Here is a 26,569-nt window from a genome sequence, read left to right as displayed (position 1 = left end):
AGTTTCCAAATAAATATTATTACATATAGCAAAAAATTAGGAAATTATTGGCAGTTTATTTATTAATAACTATCTGCTTATATAGTTAAACTAGCAGTAAATTCACGCACGTGAAGTCCGCGTTAACGTCCCTGGATTTGTATATCATCACTTTATATATTAAGAGTTTTTCCAATTTTTAAAATATTAAATAATAGGTTCGAATTGAAAGAATTTTAACTAAAAAATATAAACTGAACGATTTTTAAATTGAAAATGTTCCGTATCAATTAATTTCGAATTAGGTACAATTTGTAAAAAGGATAATATTTCGAATGTACTGACAAAAAGGGAGGACTGAAAGATCTAGGAAAATAAAGTTCCTAAAAAAGAAAATTTTCGAAATAGAACATTCTTGAAATGCTAAAATCGCCGAGTTATAAAAATCAAGAATGGGAAAATTGCTAAAAAATAAAATTCCTAACAGAAAATTATCGATTTATAAAAAATTCGTCAATGTAAAATTTCATTTAATTAAGAATACAGTAATCAAATACTTAAACAATAATTGAAAGGATAATAAATAATATTTTCCTTTGTTTTGAACGTTTCATTATTTTATTTTTGAGACATAACTAATATTGATTTTAAAACAATTTTTTAATTATTTAAATTTTTGAACTTTCTAGTGTTTGAAACTTTTAAACCAGTAATATTATAAACTGTCGGGAATGCCATTATTCGAAAAATTTTAAGTACGGTAATATTATAAAGTGTTAGGGCATTTTCTATTTGGAATATTATCCTTTTTGGGAATGTTAATTTTCGGTATTTTTCAGTCACGAAAAGGAATTAAACTTTTATAATTTCTAAATAAACCAGTTTAATATTGAATAATTTGAAAACCAACCAATTTTTATCAAAGCTCTCAAAATTTAGAAATTTCAAACTACAAATTTTAAAAATTTGGTCTATTTCATTAGAATGAAAAGAGTTGAAATTGCATGATTTTAAATCCAAAACTTTCAAAGATGAACCATTTTATTTTGAATCGAAGAATCTCATCATTAAATGATATCGGATTAAAATGTCGAAAATATGACAATTTAAAAATATTAAATATTGAAATATTTTCATATGAGAATTTGGAAAATTAGATAGTTTGAGATTCAAAGGAATTAAAATTGCATTATTTATAATTGAAATTGTTAAAAATTTAAAAATTTTAAATTGAAAACTTTGAGTTTAAATAATTTTTAATTCGAAGCAATTACAATTTCACAATTTCAAAGCTTTAATTATAATCCTTTAAAGTGAAATTATTCAAATAAAAACGTTTAAAACACATAGTAGTTTTCAATGGGAAACATAAAAAATGTATAGTTTGGAAGGTTAGAAATGAAATGAATCTGAACTCTATTTAAAACTGAAAAAATTTATTACCTAGAATTGAACTATGTCAGAATTTTTTTATACTCAATCCCGTCAAAATTTCAAATATTTTAAGAAAACCCAAAACATTTCAAAATTAGCGAACATAAAACGTCTTGGAATGTAGATTAAGAACCGGGAAAACCTTGAAAAGTCCTGGAGTTTTAAAAAAGAGCCTAGATATTTTTATTTCTATTTCTTTTCGAAGTTTTGATCAATATTTTAGTACTTTTCTGCTTATCTTAAAAATTCAGATGGTTAAAAATAATTTTGCAACTCTAAATTTGTAACCATTAAAAATTAAATAAATGATTTAATTATTAAGATATAACTTTTATCTAGTTCAATTTTGATCCATTTTTATTCTAAACTTAACAATTTTGACTTTTTAAATTTCCAATCTTTTAATTTTTAAGACTTCATTTAGAAATCACTCATTCTTGAAACTTTTCAATCAAGTATTTTTCGATTTCAAATGATTAATTTGTTTAAATCTTAAACAAAAAGCGGACAATTTTAAGATGTTAAATGGAAATTTTAATTGACAAAAAATTAATGAAAGACAACATCGCTATGATTCCAATTTTTGAAATTGTACAATTTTTTGTCTTTCAATTAGAATGTTTTTTTTCTTCAAGTTAAGTTTGAAAGGGGCAACATTTTGATGATTATAAACTCGCGTGTGTTAAAGCTCTTTCGGCTTTTACGAACACATTCTCATTATCTATCTGATGCTTCGCACTCGATTTTGTCTCAACTGTCAACGTTTCTACATTATACTCAAGAATTTTATATCAAATATAATACATTATTTATGTAACTCTGCTTGGGATTGCTTTTTCAGATATTACAAAATAAAGCGCAAATTGTATTCATCATGATTATTTTAATATTTGTTTCTTATTTTGCTTTAAATTATATTCTAAGCTGCGCTGAAACATGTATCATTCCAATAAATTTATATCATTACAATTCATAATATGCATGAAAATTGAAACATACTCGTTATCCCAGTATTCGCGAAAAAGGTTAAGTTTTCTTGAAATCAGTTTTCAGCGAAATGGAGGTGTATTTCATGTGTATTTTTTTTTTAACTAAACCAAACTATCGCATTCAGCCACCCCTTTCTCAGCCTTCCTAGAACTGCTGACTCACTCAGTTTCTCAGGGGAGCAGAGCGAGAGTGGTTGTGCCATTATATATATATATATATATATATATACCAATTGGAAACGAGTCAGGCGACACTCACTGTTTACGTTTAGACCCCCCCGAAATCAGTCCAAGGTTATTTGAAGGCAACCTCCGACACTGGACTGAAAGTAAGAGTGTGATGTATACTTTAAGGAAATGAAAGATGTATTATTAGTTTTACATTGATTGAGACTTCCGAGATGAAATAAGTTCGATGGACATTATAATAATTAATCATAGTAAAAATTAATTTTCTTTGAAAATTTTTATTTTTTATTTCAGATGAAAATATTGTCGAATAAAATTGAAATTTAATTATAAGAAATAAATTGGTCTCAAAAATAAATCGACAACAGAAATTAAGAACACAATTGCGAAATTTAATGAATAGCAGTTACTCAAAAAATCATGTGTATTTGGAGGTAATGTTCTATTTACGTTGTCAAAGTACTAACCCCATGTCGGGTTGCCGGTCCCGTCGTGGAGATGCTGTTTCTCCATCTGGCGTTTCCCCAGGTTGCGGATAGGAAAACGTCTATCAAATATAGGTGGCAACGGGGAAATTAAATACCCGAGGTGGAAAAAAACCATCTAGGGGAAGAAACCCCGAATTAAAACTCATGATGAGCGCATATGTTAAAAACAACATACCCCAAGGGAGTGGCAATCTTCCCAGTGATTCCGATCGTGTTCCATCCCGGTGGTCAGTGCCAGTCTCATGCATTTGTGGGGGGGGGGGGGCAACATACTTGGACAGGAGTTTCTGAGAGGAGCTTAGAGGTCCTTCGGACGTCACGTAGGAGACTAAGGAGGTCCTCAAGGAGCTACAGGAGGTGAACGAGAAGATGGAGGCTTTTGGATCAGACGCAACGGAATATGTTTCGCACAATCCGCGATGGTCTTAGCGACGCGAGACATCCGAAAACTACATAATTGAATGGAGCACTTAAGAGATGATTTCTTAGAACACGAACGACGGGTCAGCAAGAAGATGACCAAAAGGGCCAACGAAGCAAAGGGGGAAAAAGGGCGAGGAAAGGTTGCCAGTCGGGAAATCCAGAAGAAGAAAGAAGCCGTGGAAAATCCCTTTTCCCACTATGGAAAGAAAGTGAAAGAGACCACCCTGAGCCCCGTAAAGGCGAGCACCTCGATGCCAAAGAAGAAGAAGCCGAGAACCCGTGCTATAGCAACAGCGTCAACTCCCAAAAAAGAGCAGGGAGAAGATTCTAAGCCGGCACCTAAATCAAATAAGAAGGCGAAAGAGAAGCAGAGACGAGCTCGACCCGATGTCGTTATCATAAAACCGGCTGAGGGTTCAACATACGCAGAGGTCCTCAAAGACCTCAAGCAATAAGTGAAACCTGACATCCTTGGCGTTACAATAAAGTGTGCCAGGGAAACCAGAAATGGACAGGTCCTTGTAGAAGTAGGACCTGCTGCGGATCGCAGATCCAAGCTGTCCATGGCACTTAGAAGTGTGGTTGGCGACGTTGGCAGATTGAGGGAGCTTGTCCCTCGCACTGAGGTTGAGGTTTTAAAACTCGATACCACCACGAATAGCGAGCAAGTCGAGGCTGCCATCAGAAGATATTTTGGTAAGCATCCGGCTGGCGAAATCAAGGTATTTCTCACTAAAAGGGCCTTTAGAGATACTCTAAAGGCCTTAGTTGAGATTGTGAAGAAATAGCCACAAAGCTAGTACACGCAGGATTTCCGAAGGTGAGATGGGTTTCCGGTAGTGTACGCAAGAAGCTACAGGTCATCCGTTACTACCGCTGTCTTGGTTTTGGCCACAGAGCTGCGAGCTGCAAGAGTCCTGATCGGACCAAAGGATGCTGGAGGTGTGGTGCGGAGGACCACAAGTCTGCGGAGTGCATCAGCACTCCCTTGTGCTTCATCTCCGCTGCACTAAGTGAGAAGCCCCGGTCAAACCATCTGCCGGGATCTAGAAAATGCATGTCATTTAGGGAGACCACCCCGTTAAGGAAGCCTTCCAGATGACAGAAGTAAATATTTAAGCCCAGCCACGATGTCGAAGGCCGACGAGCCTGTTGCGTGACATTGTCGCCCTACTGAGGACGATGCGTACATCATAGCTGTATTGGCCTGCATAAAGGCTGATCCGATCCGATGCTCAGAAGAAACAAGAAGGAAACCAGCAGGAGCCTTTAAAAGGCCTTTAAAAGGCGTCGACTAAGATCCCCACACTACCGAGAAGTGCGGGCCCTTCACGGTGTGTTTTTAAACATTTTTCACCAGGTCCTCGTAAAAAAATTACATATTTTTCTTTATAATACGCAGGATATATTAATGTTAGCTAATGAACGTTACTCAATAAATATTATTTTCACTAAAAAATTATAAACTGTGATTTTGAATGGTCCCTATAATCATGACCGATATTTCTCGAACGAAAAAGTACTAAATGCAGATTTTGCATAATTTGATGAAACAAAAATTATTTTGTATTACCAAAAAAAAATTTTTTGTTCCTATCAAATAATTTCTGGACATATTAAAAGCTTAAGCAAAGAAACACCTTTGCTAACCTAAATGTTAAGCTATTCTCTACGTTTCGCGATTCTTCGCTACCGGCAATATAAATGAAATGCTTTTGCCCATGTGCACTATTTGTATAAAACAAAAAATCATTTGGTTTCAACAGCAAACACTGTCCTAACTTATATAAGAATATTTTATGATTGTATTTGTATGCAGAAAATACTTATGGCGTTTACACCTCAAAACACATGATTACTGGGACCATCTCGATTACTGGGACATTACCTTAATTCTTATTTCCTTGTTTTTATGATTTTTTCATATTTTTAATCTTGCTTTTTAAAATTAAAGAAAAACTACTGCGCATCTGGATAGAATCTAATACAGGAACCTATATAGGACCCTATATAGGATCCTATACATGAACCTGTATCGGAACCTATATAGGATCCTATGTCTCTTTCGTCTCTTGTGTCCTTTTTTCAAAAATTTAATTTTTCAATTTTTTATCTTATTTCTTACGATTGAAAGAAAATCTACTCGCCCTATCTAAGAATGATTAATAAAAATGTATAGATCTTTTTAGGCAAACAACTTTTGTCTGGTAATTTTTGTTCGTACCTTGTGTCATTTTTTTTTTAATTTAATTTTTTTTATTTTGAATGTTATTATTTACGATTAAAGCAAAAACTAAGTGTCCTATCAAAAATTATTCATGAAAAAAATGAAGAAATTTTCGGTATTTTTGGAAGAGTAATTTTTGTCTATTTATTTTTTCCATAGCTTCCCGCGTGAAAAAAGTTTGCATGGCTCAAGCATGGCAAGACATTCGGAAATATCTGGCTAAAGCATGAGTCACGGCTGAATGGCAGCATGGCGCAAGCCTTGATTCTGTCCGTTTCCCATACTTAGGACACGCTAACCACAAATGGATATTCTTAAGAACGTGTAAGTGTCAGAGAAAATGAGTTTGCATTAAAAATGAAAATCGTAGGTTTGCCAAAAGCCGACAAGTCTCTGAATGGTAAGTTTATTACCCGGGTGCACTGGGTCGCACACCAGGTAGTTTAGCACGTATTCTGCGAGAACTTTTTCAACATTTAGATTGTTCCAACAGCCAAAATTACTCAAAATAGTAACTCAACGATCCGGGTGCACCAGTTCGAGCAGAAGGTAGTTTAATAATATTCTACGAGAACTTTTTACAAATTTAAATTTTGTGAATGATGAAAACAATTCCAAATGGTGAGTCGACAACCCGGGTGCACCAGGTCGCACCGCAGGTATCTTAGCACATATTCTACGAGAACTTTTTCAAAATGTAGATTGTTTCAGTAGCCAGAATAACTAAAAATTATGACTCAATGATCCGGGTGCACCAGGTCGAGCACAAGGTAGTTTAATACTATTCTATGAGAACTTTTTACAAATTTAAATTTGGTGAATGATGAAAACAATTCCAAATGGTGAGTCGACGACCCGGGTGCATCAGGTTGCACCCCAAGTATTTTAGCATATATTCTGCGAGAACTTTTTCAACATTTAGATTGTTTCAACAGCCAAAATTACTCAAAATAGTGATTCAACTATGCTGGTGCACCAGGTCGAGCACAAGGTAGTTTAATACTATTCTACGAGAACTTTTTACAAATTTCAATTTTGTGAATGATTAAAACAATTCCAAATGGTGAGTCGATGACCCGGGTGCACCAGGTCGCGCCCCAGGTATTTTAGCACGTATTCTACGAGAACTTTTTAAAATTTAGATTGTTTTAACAGCCAAAATAACTAAAAATTGTGAGTCGACGAGCCGGGTGCACTAGGTCGAGCACCATGTAGTTCAATATGTATTCGACGAGAACATTTTCAAAATTTATACTATTTAAATAATAAAAACAGTTCTAAATAGTGAGTCGAAGATCTGGGTGCACCAGGTCGCGCCCCAGTATCTTAGAACATATTCTACGAAAACTTTTTCTAAATTTATATTGTTTTAACAGCCAAAATCACTAAAAATTGTGAGTCAATGATCCAGTTACACTAGGTCGAGCACACGGTAGTTTGATACTATTCTACCAAAACATTTGCCAAATTTAAAGTTTGTGAATAATGAAAAAAATTGAAATGTTTAGTCGACGACCCGGGTGCACCAGGTCACGCCCCAGGTCAACTCTAATTTTCAGTAATTTTGGCTGTTGGAATAATCTAACTTTTGAAAAATGTCTCGTACAATGCGTGCTAAACTACCTGAGGTGCGACCTGGTTCACCCAGGTCGTCGACTCACCATTTAGAATTGTTTTCATTATTTACAAAATTCAAATTTTTAAAAAGTTCTCGCAGAATACGTATTATACTACCTGGTGCTCGATCTGGTGCACCCGGATCGTCGACTCACAATTTTTAGTAATTTTAGCTTTTGAAACAATCTCAATTTTGAAACAGTTCTGGTAGCATACATACTAAGCTACCTGGGGCGCAACCTGGTGCACCCGGGTCGTCAACTGACCATTTGGAATTGTTTTCATTATTCACAAAATTTAAATTTGCAAAAAGTTCTCGTGGAATACGTATTATACTACCTGGTGCTCGATCTGGTGCACCTGGATCGTTGGCTCACAATTTTTAGTAATTTCGGCTGTTCGAACAATCTTCATTTTGAAAAAATTCTCATAGAATACGTGCTAAGCTACCTAGTGCGCGACTAGATTCACACGGATCGTCCACTTACTAATGGTAGTTATTTTGGCAATTGGCACAATTTAAATTCTTTGAAAAATTTCGTAGAATATATGCTACAGTACCTGGTGCGCGAACTGGTGCACCTGGGTAGCGAACTTACCATTTAGAGACGTGTCGGCTATTTGAAAACTTAATATTTTTATTTTTAACTCAGGCTAATTTTCTCTGACACTTACATGTTCTTAAGAATATTCATGTGTGTTTAACGTGTCCTAAGCATGGGACATGCTACCAATCAGCCGTAAACCATGCTTCAGCCAGATATTTCCAAGTGTCTTGCCAAGCTTGAGCCATGCAAACTTTTTTCACGCGGGTTGTGTCTATTTCTTTTTTTTACATTCTCATCATTTATGATTGAGAAAGTGATTAGCATTGTCTGAAATTTGGCATCACAGTTTTTCAACGGATCTCCATCTTTCGAAACCCCCTGAATCCGAAAATCAGGTTTTTACTATGGCATCTGTCTGTCTGGCCTCGCGTCCGTTAACACGATAACTCTCGAAAAAATAAACGGATCAAATCCATCTTTGGCACACTTGTTTAAGGTTCTAAAAGAAAGAACGAGTTCTTTAACCAGCCATTTTTGATAAAAATTCAAAAGGTTAGCGCATTTTGAACATTTTTGAGACTACTTTTTTCTGAATTTGAAAATTCTATGTACGGATATTTATATTATTAAAATTAAAAAACCGTTTATTCTATTGACTTTCATCGATAAAAGTAAAATTTTTAGAGTTATAATATTTTCAGAATTTGTTAAAACAAGCGAAATTCAAAAATTTGCACCTAAAACATATCTAAAAATTTGTTATCTATTACTTTTTGATAGGGCGCGTATTTTTGGTTTCAATCATAAAAATTACATTAAAAATAAAAATGAAACACTTTTGGAAAACGACAAAAGGTACGAAAGCGAATTTATAGACAAAAGTTGTTCGCTTGAAAAACAGACGCAAATTTTTTATAAGTTATTACATTCTTATCATCAATGATTGAGAAAGTGTTAAAATTGCCCGAAATTTGACATCACAACATTCAAATTTTAAACCAAACGACCCAAAATACGAAAGAAAGTCTTAATGAGAAATATTAGTTTTTAAAAAATCCTGCACAATTTCTCCTAATCATTTTTCAATAGGACTAACCATTTTCTTTTTTTTTCTCGAAAGTATTATGCAGAACATCGAAAATTAAAATCTCAAGCCAATATACAACGCAAAATATGAGGAAAAGATTTTGGAGGATTGTTCCTCGTTTTTAATTAGTTTATTCATCGAACTTGGTGTGAACAAATGAAAAATCCCAATATTGCATCAAAAGAAGCTAAATACGTGAAAATGTAAAAAAAACTTGTAGGATATTTGATTTTATCCATAAAAAATTATATCAAAACAAAAACCCTATTTTTAACATAACAACGACAGATAGAGAAAAATGTCTCAAGCAACGATTGGTGTTTTTTATAACCTTCACAGCATTTATGACTGAGAAAGTATTAAAATGGAACAACATTTAAAACCTTAGTTTTTCAACGGATCTCCAGGTTTTAATATAACCTGCAATCTGGATCCGAAAATCAAGTTTTGACGATTGCATCTGTCCGTCTGTCCGTTCGTCCGTAAACACGATAACTCGCGAAAAAATGAACGGATAAAATCCATCTTTGACACACTTTTTTTAGGTCCTAAAAGAACGGACGACTTCGTTAGCCAGCTATTTTTTATAAAAGTGTAAGAACTAAGCGCATTTTGAAAATTTCTGAGACCACTTTTTTCTGAATTTGAAAATTCTATGTACGGATATTTATAGTATTAAAAAGAAAAAACAATTTATCTAGATGACCTTTTTCGATGAAAGGAAAATTCTCAGAGTTGTAACATTTTCCAAATTTTTTAAATCAACCGAAACTTAAAATTTTAAGCCGAAAAACGCATGATATGAAAAAAAGTCAAAAGAAGAAAAAAATGTCTTTTGGAAAGCCATGCAAGATTATCATAACAATTTTTTGGATTTTTTTTTAAAATCGAGAATTCAAATTTTGATTACACAAAAAATAATGAAAAATAAAAAATTATATTTTGTGGATAAACTATATAGGATACGAAAAAAGATGAATCAACCAAAGTTGTTATCCCAAAAAAGATCTACAATTTCGTTACGAATCACTTCTTGATAGGACGCGTACTTTTTGTTTGCATTCGTGAAAAATGACATTGAAAAGAAAAAAAGAAAATAAAAATGTGTGGAGAAACGACGAAAGTGACGAGAAAAAAAGATCAACCAAACCTGTTTAGAAATGTCTGTCGGAAATCTAGCGCGCTGCACGAATGACACGATGAGAATGTATACCTCAAAGCCTACAGAGCTTTACGAAACTTAATATTTGACTATACTTAATTAAGTAGACAATTCAGAATATGAACACTGTAAACCCCAGGAATAAATTGTATCTTTTAAAAAGATAAAAACGTTACATCATATTTATCTAACGAAAGATAAAATTTATCTGAAAAGAGATCAAATTTATCTGAAAAAAGATAAAGTTCATCTGATGTAAATATTTTTTTGACGTAGGTTATTTGTCAGACAAAAGTAAGGGACTGAAGATGTCTGAGTAAGAACCCTCAGCCAACTTCAGTCCCTTACTTTTGTTGAACAAATCTTCAGTTTTCTATCGACTTTGATGTAGACATCAAAAATTGTAAACAAACACTATTTGGTATAAACTAACCTAAGTGCAGACTGTGTATTCAGTAAGTATAGGTGAGTGATTTTGGGGTCTAAAATTAGTGAAATAAAGTAAGAATATTTAAAATTGAATACCGCGAATATTTTGAAATTTATGAAGGACATTTTTTCTGTGAAAATTGACGCAGCCGTCTGACATATAACCTATGTAAAAAAAAGACATTTACGTCAGATAAACTTTATCTTTTTTTTAGATAAATTTTTTTCAGATAAATTTTATCTTTCGTTAGATAAAGGTGATAAAGGTAGATAAAAGTGATTTTGATACAATTTTATTCAAGCATTCCAAATTCAAAGAATGAATATCCAAGTGCGAAATCCGAGGTAACCTATTATCGAGCGCGAAGCGCGAGATTCGACCGTCGCGCGTCCCAAACGCGTTGAATATTGCGAGCACAAAAACTACGCCCCCGGTGGAAAATTGAATAATAACAAATATGTATATGTTTTTCGGTCGCGCAATTTTAGCTTAGTCATTTTTTTCGTACCTTGTATAGTTTGACCAAAAAATTAAATTTTTTTATATTTCATTATTTTTTGTACGATCATATTTTCAACTTTCCGAAGAAATTAAAAAAGTTGTAATGATAATTTCGTAGGGATTTCAAAGATCAACGCTTTTCTTCCCTTGACTTATATCATGCGTTGACATATCATGCGTTGTTTGGCTTAAAATGATCATTATAATTTGTTTTTTTTTTTGGATTTTAAAAATGCTCTAACTCTGATCATTTTCATTTCATAGAAAAAAGTCATTAGGATCAATTGTTTTAGTTTCTGGGCTCTGTTAATAACCGTACATAGAATTTTTTAATCCTGAAAAAATGTGGTTTTAAAAATTTTGAAAATTGCGCTCACTTTTTGAATTTCCATCAAAAATAGCTGGTTTACGAACTTTTTTAGGCCTTAAAAAATTGTGCCAAAGCAGAATCCAATCTGATAAATTTTTTAAAAGCTATCGTGCCTACAGAATGAGGACTACATACTAGACTATAGACAGACAGACACCTTCGTAAGAAACGTTTTTTCTGACTTAGGGGTCTAAAATAGTGGAGATTTGCTGGAAACCAACAACGTAAACTTTACATAAAACCAATACCTTCTCATTAGGATGAGAATATAAAAAATCAATTTTTAAAGCCTATTTCTAAAATCATCTGATTTTTGAAGCTTGAACTTGAAAAATGTTATGTATTAATTTGGCATTGCTTTAAATTTATTCTAAAGATATTTAATAAAAATTCCTTTCTTGAAAACTAAGCATCTATAAAATCTGTAAAATATTTCAATTTGATACTCAATGATTTCGTAAACTTTTAAAACGTAGACAATTTTTACGCATAAAATATAAATCAAACAATTAAGAAAATTTGAATCTAAAATTATTGAAATTATTACTGCCAACAATTAAAACCAAACAAGCTTGAATATTCATATCTGAAATTATTGATCATAAAACGGACTATCAAGAGTATCAATATAAAATTAAACAATTTAATAGATTGGATAGTGAAATTTTCCTGACATTATAAATATTTAAATTTCATCAGTGACATCTTTATTGGTTTTTTGAAAGATGTCGAATTTAATTGACTTAATTATAAAACGTGCATTTCTTAAATTATTAGATTGACACAAACACACAAATTGACACAAACACAAAAATCACAAAAACGTCGCACAGAGGCAAACATTTAAAGTTTGAGATGAAGCTAATGGAAAGAAATACAAAATCAACGATTGAGAATTTTTATAAAACAGAATTTCTGTAAATATAAAAAGGATAGCTTTTGGCATAAAGAAAATTAGAGACTTCCGCTTAGGGATACCCAATTCGATTCCGATTCCTTCGAAAAATCGATTCTTGGTGCCTGAGAATCGATTCTTCGGAATCGAATCTTAACATCGAAGAATCGATTCCAGGAATCGATTTTTTGTTGAAATCGTCGGAATCGACTTCGATTCTAGCGAATCACAGAGCAGCAAGAGTGCCGACGGTGCCGTCTCCTGTGGGCGCATAACGCAAAGCAGAAAACAAACTGCCAATTACAAGATACGTTTAAGAAGACAGAAATCTAATGGTGTTCTATAATTGGCTATTCAATTTCATTTTATGTTTTGCATTTTGCGCCTGTATGGGATTCCACCCTTAGATTAGATTAGTTTGCGACTTTGCGTCAGTGATCCCAACTTTGGCATGTTGTGCTACTGCGCTTGCCTAGCGCAGCAGCCCTCATTGGTCGCTGTTGGCGCATGATTCAAACCGGGTATAATTAACAACTATGGGAATTAAAATAGATAGTTTTTATAAATTGCACACAAATATAAAAAAAATGTAATTTGTGATTTAAGAAGGACGAAAATTAGAATGCAAAAGCCTTGGTTAATGAAATATAAATTCAGCTTTTGACTTTAAAGTAAATATGCTATTATTTTCCAAATTTACGGATTTTTATTTTCTTTCAACCTTACATTATAAATTAGGTTATTACTAAAATTCATGTGCAATTTATAATAATTAACTATTTTAATTTCAAAAACGGTTGATTATATCCGGTTAGAATCATAAGGGTGGGGGAGATCGGAATCAATTCCTAGCGCCGATTCTTCGATTCCTAGGAATCGACGATCTCGTCGGAATCGAAGAATCGTTTCTCAACCCTACATTCGCTCCGCTTCAAATCACGAAGAAAACTGAAACAGTATTCACAGAGGTCCTCTAATTTTACAACTTGCGGGGTTCTAAGGAACGGCGTTTTAATTATTAAAAGGGCTGTGGCCGTAATTCTACCTGCACATAGAGATGATCGATTACCGGTTCCCTTCAGGAGGCGACAACCGCAGTGACCACGTGTTCTCAAAATTGGTTTCGCTTTACAACAGGATAGTATATTTTTGAAAGTTTTTCCACGTCGGTTCTTAAACTGACAGCATTCTCATTACCAGCAATATGAGACATTTCCACCATCAGATGTTTGCGATAGTGACATTCATTCGCAAAAATTTTCGCTTTATCAAAATGGAAAAAATGACCTTTCTCAATACTATGCTTAGTGAGCATTGTCTGTTTGTTAGTGACCTTATTTATATCTTTCTTGTGTTGTTTAACCCTTACTCCTAATGGACGTTTAGTTTGGCCTATGTAAATCGCTTGGCGATTTTGACCTTTGCACCAAATGCCATAAACAATATCGCTTTTTGCAAATTTTTTAATTTATCTTTAGTGGGCCTCAGGACCGAAAAAATTTATATTATAATTGTCCTTTATGCAATTAAAAATAATATTAAACCAAAAAATCACAAATATAAACTTAAACACAGAATGTAAACTGAGACTAATTCTAACCTCGAATTAAGAATCAACACTGAAAATCGAATTTTCCAAAATATTGACTGATTTCATCCAAATTTTATAATCTGCTTCGAATTCCAAAATTTAATCTACCTAAATTGCCTGATGAAGATAGCGGTCCGCTATCGAAACGTAGCAATAAATAACTGATCTTTTATTCAATAAATTCTGGAAGAGTCGTAAGAATTGAAAATTTTATTTTTCAATTCGACATTTGTATTCATTAAAATTAATTTGAATGTCTTGACGAATTTCTTGTATAGAGCACCAATGCTGATGAGATCTATAAACACGAGGTTCAAATAAACGCAGATTGTTGGACAGTAACAGATTCTGAAGGTATTCCAACAGGAGAAATCAAACCAGTCGAAAACAGCATAATGGACCTCAGAAAACCAACTATTCTTGGTGATGTTATCAATAAAGTACCCGAAGGTGGTTACGATTCCAATTACTGTTTGCCTGACTCAGCCTCAAAAAAGACTAAATTCGACGCAAAAGTGATCCATCCAACTTCTGGTCGATTCCTGGAAGTATTTACAAATCAGCCAGGAGTACAATTCTACACATCTAATACTTTTCCGGAAACAGGAATTTTGGGAAAAAGTGGAAAACGCTATTTCAAACATGGTGCCCTCTGCTTGGAAACACAAAACTATCCAGATGCTATAAATCATGTAAGATATACTAAATTTTAATTTATTACTGCATATTTGAATTAATTCTTAAATATTTTTGCCGATAAAAGGAAAGAATATAATATATCTGAATAACTTTCGAATTTCTTTTGCAGAAAAATTTTCCGGACAGCGTATTGCGACCTGGCAATGTTTACCGACACATTGTGACATATAAAGTGGGTGTACAAAAGTGAAATTTACTAAAATATTTTAAAGAAATATGATCATTTTCTATGTGATAATGATTTCTGCATAACAAATATTTTTTCTTAATTTTCTATAATTAAGCAATTTTAAGTGCAATGAAGGTTGTATTACGTTAAACTAACACATTAAGTTGTCTCAGTATAAAAACTGGTTTATCCGAAAATAAAAAAAGTGGTTTAAATTTTATTCAAGTAGATAAGTTTTTAATCAAGTACAGAAAATCCTGGATTTAGTGCCGATTTTGAGACTGACGGTGAACCTAAATCTAGGGACATCGAAGTTGAACAGTCAGGGGTATCTGAATTATTACCGTTAGATTTTCTTGTGCGGTGAAGAATATTTTGAAAATTATTTTTTTGATATGGAGACAAGGGCAAACTAAATATTTAACGGAAATGATGAAGAAAGTTATCTGATAGACGTTAAAATAAATGAATTTCCTGCTTACATACTTAAAACATTTGTAAGTCGTTGAGCATCTCGTTTGAAATTAACGCTTTCTCTTGAATAATGGGTCCAGGTAGTCTGTCTCTCGCTTGATTAAACCATTCGAAGACAGCAGCAATCAAAAGCACATCGCTTTTTTACAACAGAACACCTCGCAAAACACTATGAGTAGAAAGCACGCACCTTTGCCTATCGCATAATGCATGAAACATTATGTTGTTTCATAACCAGATATAAGAAGAAGTTATTTAACAGAGAATCACTTCCATTTATAAATTTTTGATTAACTGTATACGAAAAATACAGGTTTCACAATTTTCACGCTGACACTTGACAGTTTAAGGTTACAAAATTACTCCGACGCTTGAAATCGATAGGATTTCTCTTTCTACAATGTGAAAAAGAGAAGGATGTGCGATCGAATTCAAAAGAATGGTTTCGAGATCTCTCTTTCTATCGTATGAGGTGGACAGAGACTACCCGATTGTGTTCCAATAACAGCTTATACTTTTCGTTTAGAAGCGTTCTCTCTCTCTTTCTTTCTCTCTCTCTCTCTTTATCCAATACTCCTTCTTTGTTTTCTTTGTCGAATACCCCTGTTGGGTGGCTACAACAGCGACGCCAATTTAGAACTATTCAGAGAGTATTAGCAAGAAATCTTATAATAAATAATTAGTTTTAAACCATAATATAATGTTTTTGATTAAAATTAATTGATTTTCATTGCTCTTTTTCATTAAAATTGTTCCGATAACTTCGACATACTGCTTCACGATATATATTCATGTATCAAATGGCGATGCGTCCCATCCTCTTTTGTTGGCTTATGGCATCGGAGTCCCACTGATGGTCGACGTGAGCTCGCTATCGTGCTTATTCGCCATGCAAACGCGTGTCCTTCCCGCTTCGAGTGAATTGAAGCAAAGTCATGACACAGGTAGGCTTTCAGCTAAAAAAGATTTTTCAGTGAAATGAATTTAATTAAATAATAATCAATTTAATGAGTTTTTTACATTCTTGATTAAAAAATAAATAGATTTTTAAGAAAGTCGTTTAATTCTTAACCAAAGAATATTTCAGGGAAAATGTTTAGCCGAAAAGTTCATTTCCAGCCGAAACAAATTCATTGACAATTCAGTTTCATTTTTAACTAAAAAAAATTAAATTTCTATAAAAAAGATAAATTTTCAAAGAAAAAAGAATTTTTAACAAAATATATCATTTTTCAACCAAATAGTTGAATTTTCAACCAAAAAGATGAATTTTCAACCAAAAAAAGAATCCCAATGATTGATTTTTAACAAAATACATCAGTTTTTATCCAATTTCCTTAATTTTCTAACAAGGAGATTAATTTTTTACGAAAAAGACTAATTTCGTACGAGAAAGAAATGTTTTAAACAAATTACATCAATTTTCGTTTAGGAAGTTAAATTTTGAAACTGAAAACGATCAATTTTCAACCAAAAATAGAACACTTTACTTTTCATATGAAAACAACAAACTATTTTCAATTCAGAAAAAAAAACAGAACTTTCTACAATAAGTAAATTTTTGACCTAAGAAACAAATCCCCCCCCCCAAAAAAACCTTCATCAAAATAAATAAGTTTTTAACCAATTAAGGTAAACCTCCCAGTAATTGTGATGCCAATTGTTTTGCTTCTTGTCTGAGGTGAATGAATATAATTGTTAATTTTTAAATTAAAATGGTAAAAGTAAACGTATTTTATCATTAAAATGTTACATTCAACATATTTTTCAACAATATATTCCAATTATAACTAAGTTTCACGATTATTGGGATCGTCACGATTACTGGGAAATTTACCTTGTCTTAGTTGAATTTTCTACTAAGAAGATTCAAATTTCACAAAAAATACCACATTTTAACAAATCACATCAATTTTCTACCATAAATTTAAATTTTCATAATAAAATAGATATATTTTAAACCAAAAATGGAATCGTTTAATTTTCATTTAAGAAAAGAAACTTTCGATTAAAAACAAAAATAATTCTCTACAAAATTGTGGCATTTTTGGGCCGAAAATACGAATTCCGTAAATTATCTAGGTCCGCGAATTCACTAAATGCTTTGAAACCCCTAAAAATCTCTGAATACCTTTAAATGTTTGAATTTTTTAATATTTGAAATTCTTTGAATAAGCCGAGTTCCCAGAATTACTTGAATATTATGAATTCCTTGAAATTTCTAAATTTATGAATTTCTGAATTCCTTAAATTCTCTGAAATCCTTGATTTCTCTCAATTTCCCGAAATCTTTAAAGATTCTCAATTCCTGAAATTCTTTGAATTCTCCGGATTTCTTGAATTGCACTAATGCTAGGAAGCCCCCGAAGTTTTCTGAATCCCTTCAATATCCTGAAACCCATAATATATCTCAATTCCCGCAATTCCTTAAATATTCTAAATTCTATTAACTTCTTAAATTCTCTGCATTCCTCTAATATTCGAAATTTCCTAAATTCCTTGAATATTTGGTGTTTCTTGAATTGCTGAAATTCCTATTATAAATTGCTGAAATTTCTTGAATTCTCTGAGTCTCGTGAATTCCTTAAATGTTTTAAATTCTTTTTAATCGCTGCATCCATTGTACTTATCCGAAATCCTCCAAATTTCTTAAATATTCTGAATATCCTGAATTATCTGAAATCCCTGAATTCTTGCAATTATTATGAAGTCTCTGCCTTATTTTGAAGTCCTTACAATTCAAGGAATTAGAAGAATTGAGGAAATTCCGCGAGTTCTAGGATATAAATTTAGGGAATTTAGAGGAATTCAGATGATTAGGAAAATTTATATAAATTCATACATTTTGCAGAATTCAAAGGAATTCAAAACACTTGCAGAAAGTTAAAAGAATTCCAAAGTATTCCAAGGAGTTTAAAAGTATTTCAAAGGTATTTGAAATTGTACTATTTCATAATATAATTACTTTAAATTGGAATTATCCACTATAGAGAAATAGTGAAAGAGGGTTAAGAACTAAATATTTTTGAGGTACCTTTTCCATTCTCCAAGCCTCTCTCCACATTTAGCTGTAAAGAAAATGGAAAATTGGAATCGCAGTATTTTGACATTTTGTTCTAAAATTATCTTGTGCTTTTTAATTAATAAAAATAATGTTTTTTCAGGGAAATAAGGATGCAATGCATACTTCACCATTTATATTTATTTATCTCCCTCTGGTATTTGTATCCGATTAAAATGATTCAAATGTAGTAAATATTTTCTTTCTTATAATTTCTTGTTTCATTGATTTTATTAAATCTTAAAGCCTTTTCCAATGTTCAATGAATTCAAAAATCAAAACTAAAATATCAATTTTTGAAAAATTGTTAAATTATTTAAAACATTATATTATCAAATAGCAGAAATTCGAATAATTTTTCAATCAACGGGTATTATCATTGGAGAACAACAGATATACTTAGCATCATTTAAGACTAGATAGAGCTATGAATTATAAAAAATGTTAATCAAATTTTTTCTAAAAAAAAATCTTTGCTTCGCTGGGAGTAGAACCAGAGAACTTCCGAATGCCGCACAATGGGAGGAATTGCACTTTTTTCGTTCAAAAGTGACCAGAGCCTTCAATTTTTGTCCGATTTCTAATTTTTTAAAAATTAAAGTTCATTAAATTCTGAAGAGCATGATGCTCTGAACTTTTGTCTCTTCTACTTGTTTATTAATAATTTCTTCAATCAAGGTATGGAAAAACTGAAATTTCTTACATAACAATTTTTTACGCTTTAATAACGGATTAGGTAAACTTTATATTGTCTTGAACGAATGTTTAGGGACTCATAGAATACAAATAATTTCCTGTTTACTAAAAGTGCTTCATATTAATGTAGGAATGATATATAATTACAAGAATAATTTAAAAGTTTATAATAACCGTAGTTATAAATAATTTTCATGATAAAATATTCAAATTTAAGGTTTTATCGAATTTTAATTTTCTTTAATCGCTATAATACAATTCATTCATCCAATAGCTTAAAACATTTCCAGTGCAAAAACAAAAAAAATTCTATGTGAAAGGGCCAAAATTTTGAATTTGTTTATCTAATTTGTTTATAAATTTTTTTAATATTATTAAATGTTAATTATTTTAATAAATACCTGAAGTCGTTCTGGCGATTGAAGGAAATTATAATTTGAAAAAATTTGAAATTTTAATATTTTCCCATAAGAATTGTGTATAACAATGGTTATTATAAACTTTAAAATTATTCTTGCAATTATATATCATTCCTACATTAATATGAAGCACTTTTAGTAAACAGAATTTTTTTTACCGATAATAACACTATTTGCTAATTTGTTCATAACATTTGTTTATAACAAATAAATGGACTAATGAGCAAATTATTTGTATTCTATGAGTCCCTAAACATTCATTTAAGACAATATAAAATTTACCTAATCACTTATTAAAGCGTAAAAAATTGTTATGTAAAGAATTTCAGTCTTTCCATAATTTGAGTGAAAAAATGATTAATAAACAAGTAGGAGAGACAAAAGTTCAGAGCGTCAAGCTTTTCAGAATTTAATGAACCTTAATTTAAAAAAAAATTAAAAATCTGACCAAAATTGAAGGCTCTGGACATTTTTGAATTAAAAAAGTGCATTTCTTCCCGCTGTGTGCCGGTCTGGTGGTTTTCCCTCAAGCTACTAGAGATATCGGAAGAAGAATTCTTTTTCCGGTCAGTATAGCAATCTGCGTGAAAACTCTACGTACTTTAATTACTTTAAATCTTGTCAAATATTCTCAATTAAATTAATAGTCTAGAATTTGTCGACTGAATTGTTATTTATTATGAAAGTGCAATGCACGGGTAAAACTTTTTCCTAATTTCGCTCTAAATAGACAAAATTTAAGGCGAAGACAGTTAATTATAGGTTAGTTCTGTTATTTATTTACTTAATTGAACTTTTTGACTGGAATTCCGATTTTATTTCTGGTTATCAGGAAGAAGATATTATGTTTTATTATTTACAATCGAAAATTACTGCTAAACTTATTTTGAATTTGTGAAAAATGGAATTATCTGATTTTTCTTGTAAGTGATTAACATGAATGTATATGAAATTCATTATAGTCGCCCTTAATGGCGATTTCATATGCTTGATATATTAATTTTAATACACATGGGTATATTAAATTTAATATTTTTTTTAACAGTGTAGCTTAAGGGAAAAGCACCCGACAGACAATCGGAAGTTTGTGGTTCGAGCCTCACCGGAGCGAAGGAGATCTTTTTTTCAGAAAAAAATTTCGTACGCCCTCAGGTTTTAATAATGGAAAAATGAAAAGAAAAAATGTTTACAAAGGTACGTTCTAAAATAAAAAAAAAAAGTAAGAAAGAGAAGAATACCTGGTTTCTCCAATTCACAAACTTTCTTATTGGACTTTAATGATTTTATAACTTCTACAATTGTATATAACTGTAAGAATTGTTAAGTGAAGTGAACAAGCAAGTTTTCAAAGTCAACAGAATACATGGCTTATTGTTATTGATTCATGTACATAAACAGGTCAGGCATTAAAAAATTTTACTCGGTTTGCCGTTCTATAATCAAATCAACAACCTGTAACTCAACTGTCTTGCAAGTTCCTGTGAAATTGATAAAGTTCCAATATCATTAGTTGAGAAACGAAAGCACTCCAGAGGATCAATCCATTCATTAAAGAGATGCTTTGAGGATGCTTAACAACCTAATGTCTTTAATATGCTTCCCATCCAATGATCTTAATATCAACCTTAATGTCCTCATTTTGCGGAAAACGTGAACAAAATTTAAATCAGATTTAATATTTAATTAAAATATTTCCAAATCAACGAAAACTATTTCTTCAAAACGCATTTCCGCACTAACAATTTTCTGCATTGGACTTACTCAGGCTATTTTCTCTTGCAAATTTATTAAAATTTGGTTTCTTCTGATAATACTGTTCAACAATTTGTATAAAGCTTCTCCACTAGGGAATGAAAAAGCGACCGAAATCAATTATTCAATCTACATATACGTTACGCCTCGATCATTTCTTACATAACCCATTCGTGTTTTTAAAAATCTATTATTATCTATAGAATACAATTTTCTACCTGAATCTAAAATTATTGTCGGCACAAACCAACTATTGGCTAAATTCCAGATTCTGAGTAAACCTTAGATTAAATTTATTTCGAATTTTTGGGTTAGGGATTCGAAAGAAGACCAATATGTAAAAATCCCGATTGAAAATAGGTTTTATATAAATATGACATGATCTTTTTATAGAAATGTGCAAAGTTAAGGGTGAAGGAAATTGAAAGACTGAATCAAGAAAAATAGAAGCAAAAAAAACATCTTTATGCACATTTTAGATTCAAACTTCCATCCGAGAGGCCTCTTGAAAACTTCTGGAATCCTTCGGAATTGAATAAAGTCTCCTTTCCTTTCATTCACTTGGCCTGTAAAAAAAACTATAAATTAGGCACTTTAATTAAATGAATTTTTTAATTAAATAAAAAAATCTCTTGGTTATCCAGCAGTATTGATCGTTTCTCTTCTTTTTCAATTTACTTAACTTTTATTGAAAAAGTTTTCTTCTTCAAACGTAGTATTTTCAATTGCGTAATTTTCCGTAACACTGGTATTGACGTGCATTACCATTGAAAAAAGAACTATGGCTGGCACAAATGAAGGCTTTTAAAGAGTCCGCAAAAGTCAAAGTGAACTTCTTTCTTATGATATTATTTTATTATCAAATTCAGAAAATTGATTGTGATTTAATAAACACTCGTATACTTTCATTTATTTGACTTGTGCTAAACAATAATGATATAAGGTACTTTAATTTGAGAAATTTAAAAATTAAATAAAAACCTCTGGCTTGCACACCAGTATTACTCGCTTCTATTCTTTTTTAATTGACTTATCTTTCATTAGAAAAGTTTTCTTCTTCAAAAATACTTATTTCAATTGCATAATCTTCCGTTGGTGAAGTATTTACGTAAACTTTGAAAAATAAGAATATCAGCGTGAAGCACACAAACAAAGTTAAAAATATATCATAAAATTCGTTCTTGTTATTTTAAAAGACATGTGGTGGAAAATTGGTTCACGATCAACGTGACTTGTCAATCCCATCAGTCCGATCACACGATCACATCAGTATGTTCACTCCGATTATATAAGGTAGCTTACGGGAAAAATGGATACGCTTATGGAATAACATCATAGAAAAGCACTTTTTGGTAAAATGAGAGGAAAATTATAGACCTATCATTTTTTTCTTCTTTCATTTTATTTTTTAAAGGTACATTCAATCCTTATCTTATTCAAAGATATGTGAATACTGCCAGTTTACGCAATAATCAATATGAAACCATAAATATTATGGCAAAGCTCTTATTATATTCCCTTCTTATTACTTGGTTTTGATAATTTCGAATGCTTTGGTATAAGTGTTTAAAATTGGATATATTTCAATTTCAAGCCGTTAAATTTTTAATTGATTGATGAAGATCTTAAAATTTCAGTTCCAGATTTAGCGATCGGCTACATTTTAGCTAGCCGTTCCTAGAATTTAATGAATTATTAATTATTATTATGTATCAAATTCTTGGTTGACCGACAATGATTTTACCAAGGGCATATGTTCAATAGACAAAATTGAAAGTTTTCAATTTTCAAAATTTGATACTGTGCGCTACGCGCTCGGATATTTCTTCTTTGCATTTAGAATGCTTGAATACAACTTCATCGAAAAGATATCTTTTAAATCGCAGTATTTATATGCATCTTCATGTTCAGACTTTTCTACCTGATAAAGTTGCTAAAAGCTCTGTAGGCTTGGAGGTACACATTCTGAACGTGACACTCGCCCTACGCGCTCAATTTTTGATACACATTTGTAGATGTACATTTTCTGAACGACCTTAAAATAAATAAAAGACTACAATAATTTGTTCAGCTATTTTTTTCTATCTCGCGCTTTTATGCTAAAAATAGAATGGTTCTTTTCATATTATTTTTTATGGATAAAAAAATATCCTACTAGTCTTATTTTAAATTTTTTACGAATCTGAAATCTTTGCGTACTATTGTAATTTTCGATTTTCTGCATACTACTTTCGATGAATAAAAACAAAATTACGAGCCCTATTGAAAAAACGCTAAAGGAAATTTTGTAGGGTTTTTCCAAAACTATAATTCCTCTTTAAGACTTTTTTTTATTTTGCGTCATTCCAATACTTTTAAAATCATAAATAATGAGAATGTGATAAATTATAACAAATTTATATCTCTTTTTTGAGTGAACAGTTTTTGTTGGATCTTTTTTTTCGTAGTTTGTGATAATTTTATTTTTATCAAAAAAATTCATAAGGATAAATTGTATGTCTTTCTGAGTAACACAAATAGGCATACATACAAATTTTAGATATAAAAAAAGGTCCTGAAATTTTTTTTAATTCTTTAACTTTTTGAATTTTTATCCAAAATGGCTGGTTAACGAATTCGACCTTTCTTTTAGCACATAAAAAAAGTGTCCAAAGATCGATTTGGTCCGTTCGTTTTTACAAAAGTTATCGTGTTTACGGACTGCCGGAAGGACAGACGCCATCGTAAAAACTTGATTTTCGGATTCAAGGGATCTCAAAACGTGGAGATCCATTTTAAAAATGTGTGGGGTCAAACTTCGGACAATTCTAATACTTTCTCAATCAGGGGCCTCCCCAGAAAAATATTTCAGGGGGGGGGGTAAAAATTTATATATCATTCATAGCTTAGCGGGGTCGGCCTTTAATACAAAAGACCAAAAGTTTCGGGGGGTGTTTGAACCCCTTAAACACCTCCCCTGGATCCGCCGATGTTCTCAATCATGAATGATGAGAATGTAAAAATACATTGGAATTGAAGATATTTTGTTTTGTACTTTTTTATGTAGCACATGGGGATAAAATAATTAAATAAATTTCTCTCAAATAAAAAATGTTTTATTTAAAACTAATTTAGCATGTATTAGTGTATCACAGTAATAAACTACCAAAAAAATCAGATAAAAAAGAATATTAATTTTTCTTCAATTTTCTATAATTTCCTTGGCCATTCGTAAATTTTTGTGTAAAAAATAAAATGTATTCCAAACTAAAATTCATTTAGAAAATTCCGAATATAGAAAACAAATTAATTTGGATTTTAAAAAATCACAAACTTATTTGTAAAGTTCAGGTAATCTTTTTCTTCGCAATCAAATCAAAATTTAATTTGAAAAAAAATGAATTTGAAAGAATCATGGGTATATTAAACATTTTGATTTTTATAATTTACATGTTTAAATTAGATATCTTTAAATTTAAATCCCCTTTTATTTTGAATTGAGTAATGAAGATATCGAAATTATAATTTTTCAATGGTGAAAAAGTGAATAAACTGAAATCCTTAAAAATGACAGAAATTCAATTTTCCTAAACGGTCGGCCTACATTTTTTTCTGTAAGTGGAAGAAACTTATTGGTATTGTAGACAATTTTGTATGTGTACAATTTAGGTAGCAAGAGAAAATATCAAACTTAAAATATTCAAACAAATTCTTGTCGAATGCAGGAATTCCTTTTTTTTAATAAAGAAAAAATTAATTTTTTGGTTTCGGCTTGATTAACATTTATTTATAAAAAGACCCAAGAAAGTTTTACCTGAAGCTTTCTTAATTTAAATTAGAGTAACATGCTATCGTTTGATATTTTTAACTATAAATTTGTTTATTTAAACATAATTTTCGAGGATTTTACCATTTTTTCCTACCAAACTAGTGCATTCTCTACGTCTTTTGGGTCGCTGAATCTGAATCCGAAGTCGGAATGCCGAATTTAGTTTTGGTTTTTTCCTAAACTCATAGATCTATTTTTTCGTATATTTCACAACCCTACAAAAAATAGCATGTTCCGACGGACTGGACTAGTCAATTTTTACGTATTTCAGGTCGCTTGATCGGAACTGTGGTCGGAATGCCGAAGTAAGCTCTTATTTGCTTCCTAACTTCAAAAAACAGTTTTTTCGTATATTTTTTTCCATTTGGAAGAAAAAAGAGCTAGCTTTGAAATGCTGATTCAGATTCGGTGACCCAAAATACGAAAGAATGAACTATCCTGGTATGTCAGAACTCCTACCTTTTTAAGGGTCTGTGGAATATACAAAAAAGTCTTTTATGTGGTTAGAAAGAAAACAAGATTTAACTTCGACATTCCGACTTTGGTTTGGGATTCAGCGACCCACATAACTAAGAATTGATTTGTCTGGTCCGCCAGACAAATGAGGTTGTGTCATCCTATAATCTTTTTCTATATAATGATTCTATGTAATGACAAACCATGATGAAGGCCTGTACTGATTTTCCTACAATATTCTTTTGTAACTACATTGCAATTTTGCATGGAAGGCGTTGGTTCCGTCGATTTCAGTTTTTTGTATTACTTACTTTAATTTTTAGTTTTTCTCTCTAAATGAAAGTTTTTCATCACGTAAAATTTGTGTAGAAAAAGAAGAGAGATCTATGGAGAACTTTTGGATTCCTTTGTAATTTAAGGGCATGTGGCAGTGTATCACGTGTCGAATTATTACCTGTTTTTATATTCGGCGTTTTTATGATGAGAAAACTTAATATATTGTGTTGAAGGTTTGAGAAATTGTTTCAAATATATAAGGGCAAGTCTGTCTTAAACAAAATGATAAGTAAAATGGGTTAGATAGACGTACTCTTTATATGCTAAACCATTTTCCAAACTTGTAAAACAATATTTATGTGATTTATATTTTTCAAATTACAAAGCCGCCGAATATAAACCAAGCAATTGGGCGCGTGACAATTCGATTTTTCTATGTACTTGACATGCTAATGCAATTACTAGATTAGTTTCATTAATTTTTTCAAATTCAAAAATAAAATAACAATTTTATGTGGGTTACTTACCAGCAGAATGTCTCGTTTCTTTTCTCTTTTGATATACTCAACTCTTATCGGAAAAGTTATCTGCTTCAAAAGTATATTTTTCAATAAATTGCGTAATCTTACATTGGCCTGTTATTTACGTAAGCTTTGAATACTGAAGAGAAGAGCATGAACCACAAAAGAAATTCTGAAAAGAAATAATAAAATGCCTTCTGGTTATTTCGAAAGTCACGTAGTATAAAATTGGCTAATGATTATAAAATTTTGCATAGAATTCGCCTATGTCAAGTTGATTTTATTGAGCGAATAATAAAAATATTATT

General features: G+C 31.4%; 1 protein-coding gene across 9 annotated transcripts in view; it reads left to right on the top strand.

Moving 5' to 3' along the window:
• LOC117177181 (aldose 1-epimerase) overlaps positions 1-15,018 on the top strand; it is a 153,391-nt gene extending 138,373 nt beyond the window's left edge. For all 9 annotated transcript variants that reach the window (XM_033367696.1, XM_033367700.1, XM_033367698.1 and 6 more), the window contains 2 exons: positions 14,209-14,622; positions 14,739-15,018. In XM_033367696.1, the coding sequence (XP_033223587.1) occupies positions 14,209-14,622; positions 14,739-14,819 (495 nt within the window). In that variant the 3' untranslated portion in view covers positions 14,820-15,018. The remainder of the gene's footprint in view (positions 1-14,208; positions 14,623-14,738) is intronic.
• Positions 15,019-26,569: the final 11,551 nt, after the last annotated feature.

The sequence above is a fragment of the Belonocnema kinseyi genome, chromosome 7, assembly GCF_010883055.1.
Source record: "Belonocnema kinseyi isolate 2016_QV_RU_SX_M_011 chromosome 7, B_treatae_v1, whole genome shotgun sequence".
NCBI lineage: Eukaryota > Metazoa > Arthropoda > Insecta > Hymenoptera > Cynipidae > Belonocnema > Belonocnema kinseyi.
The sequence above is the reverse complement of the archived record's forward strand: the minus strand, read 5'-3'. Positions and strand labels throughout refer to the sequence as shown.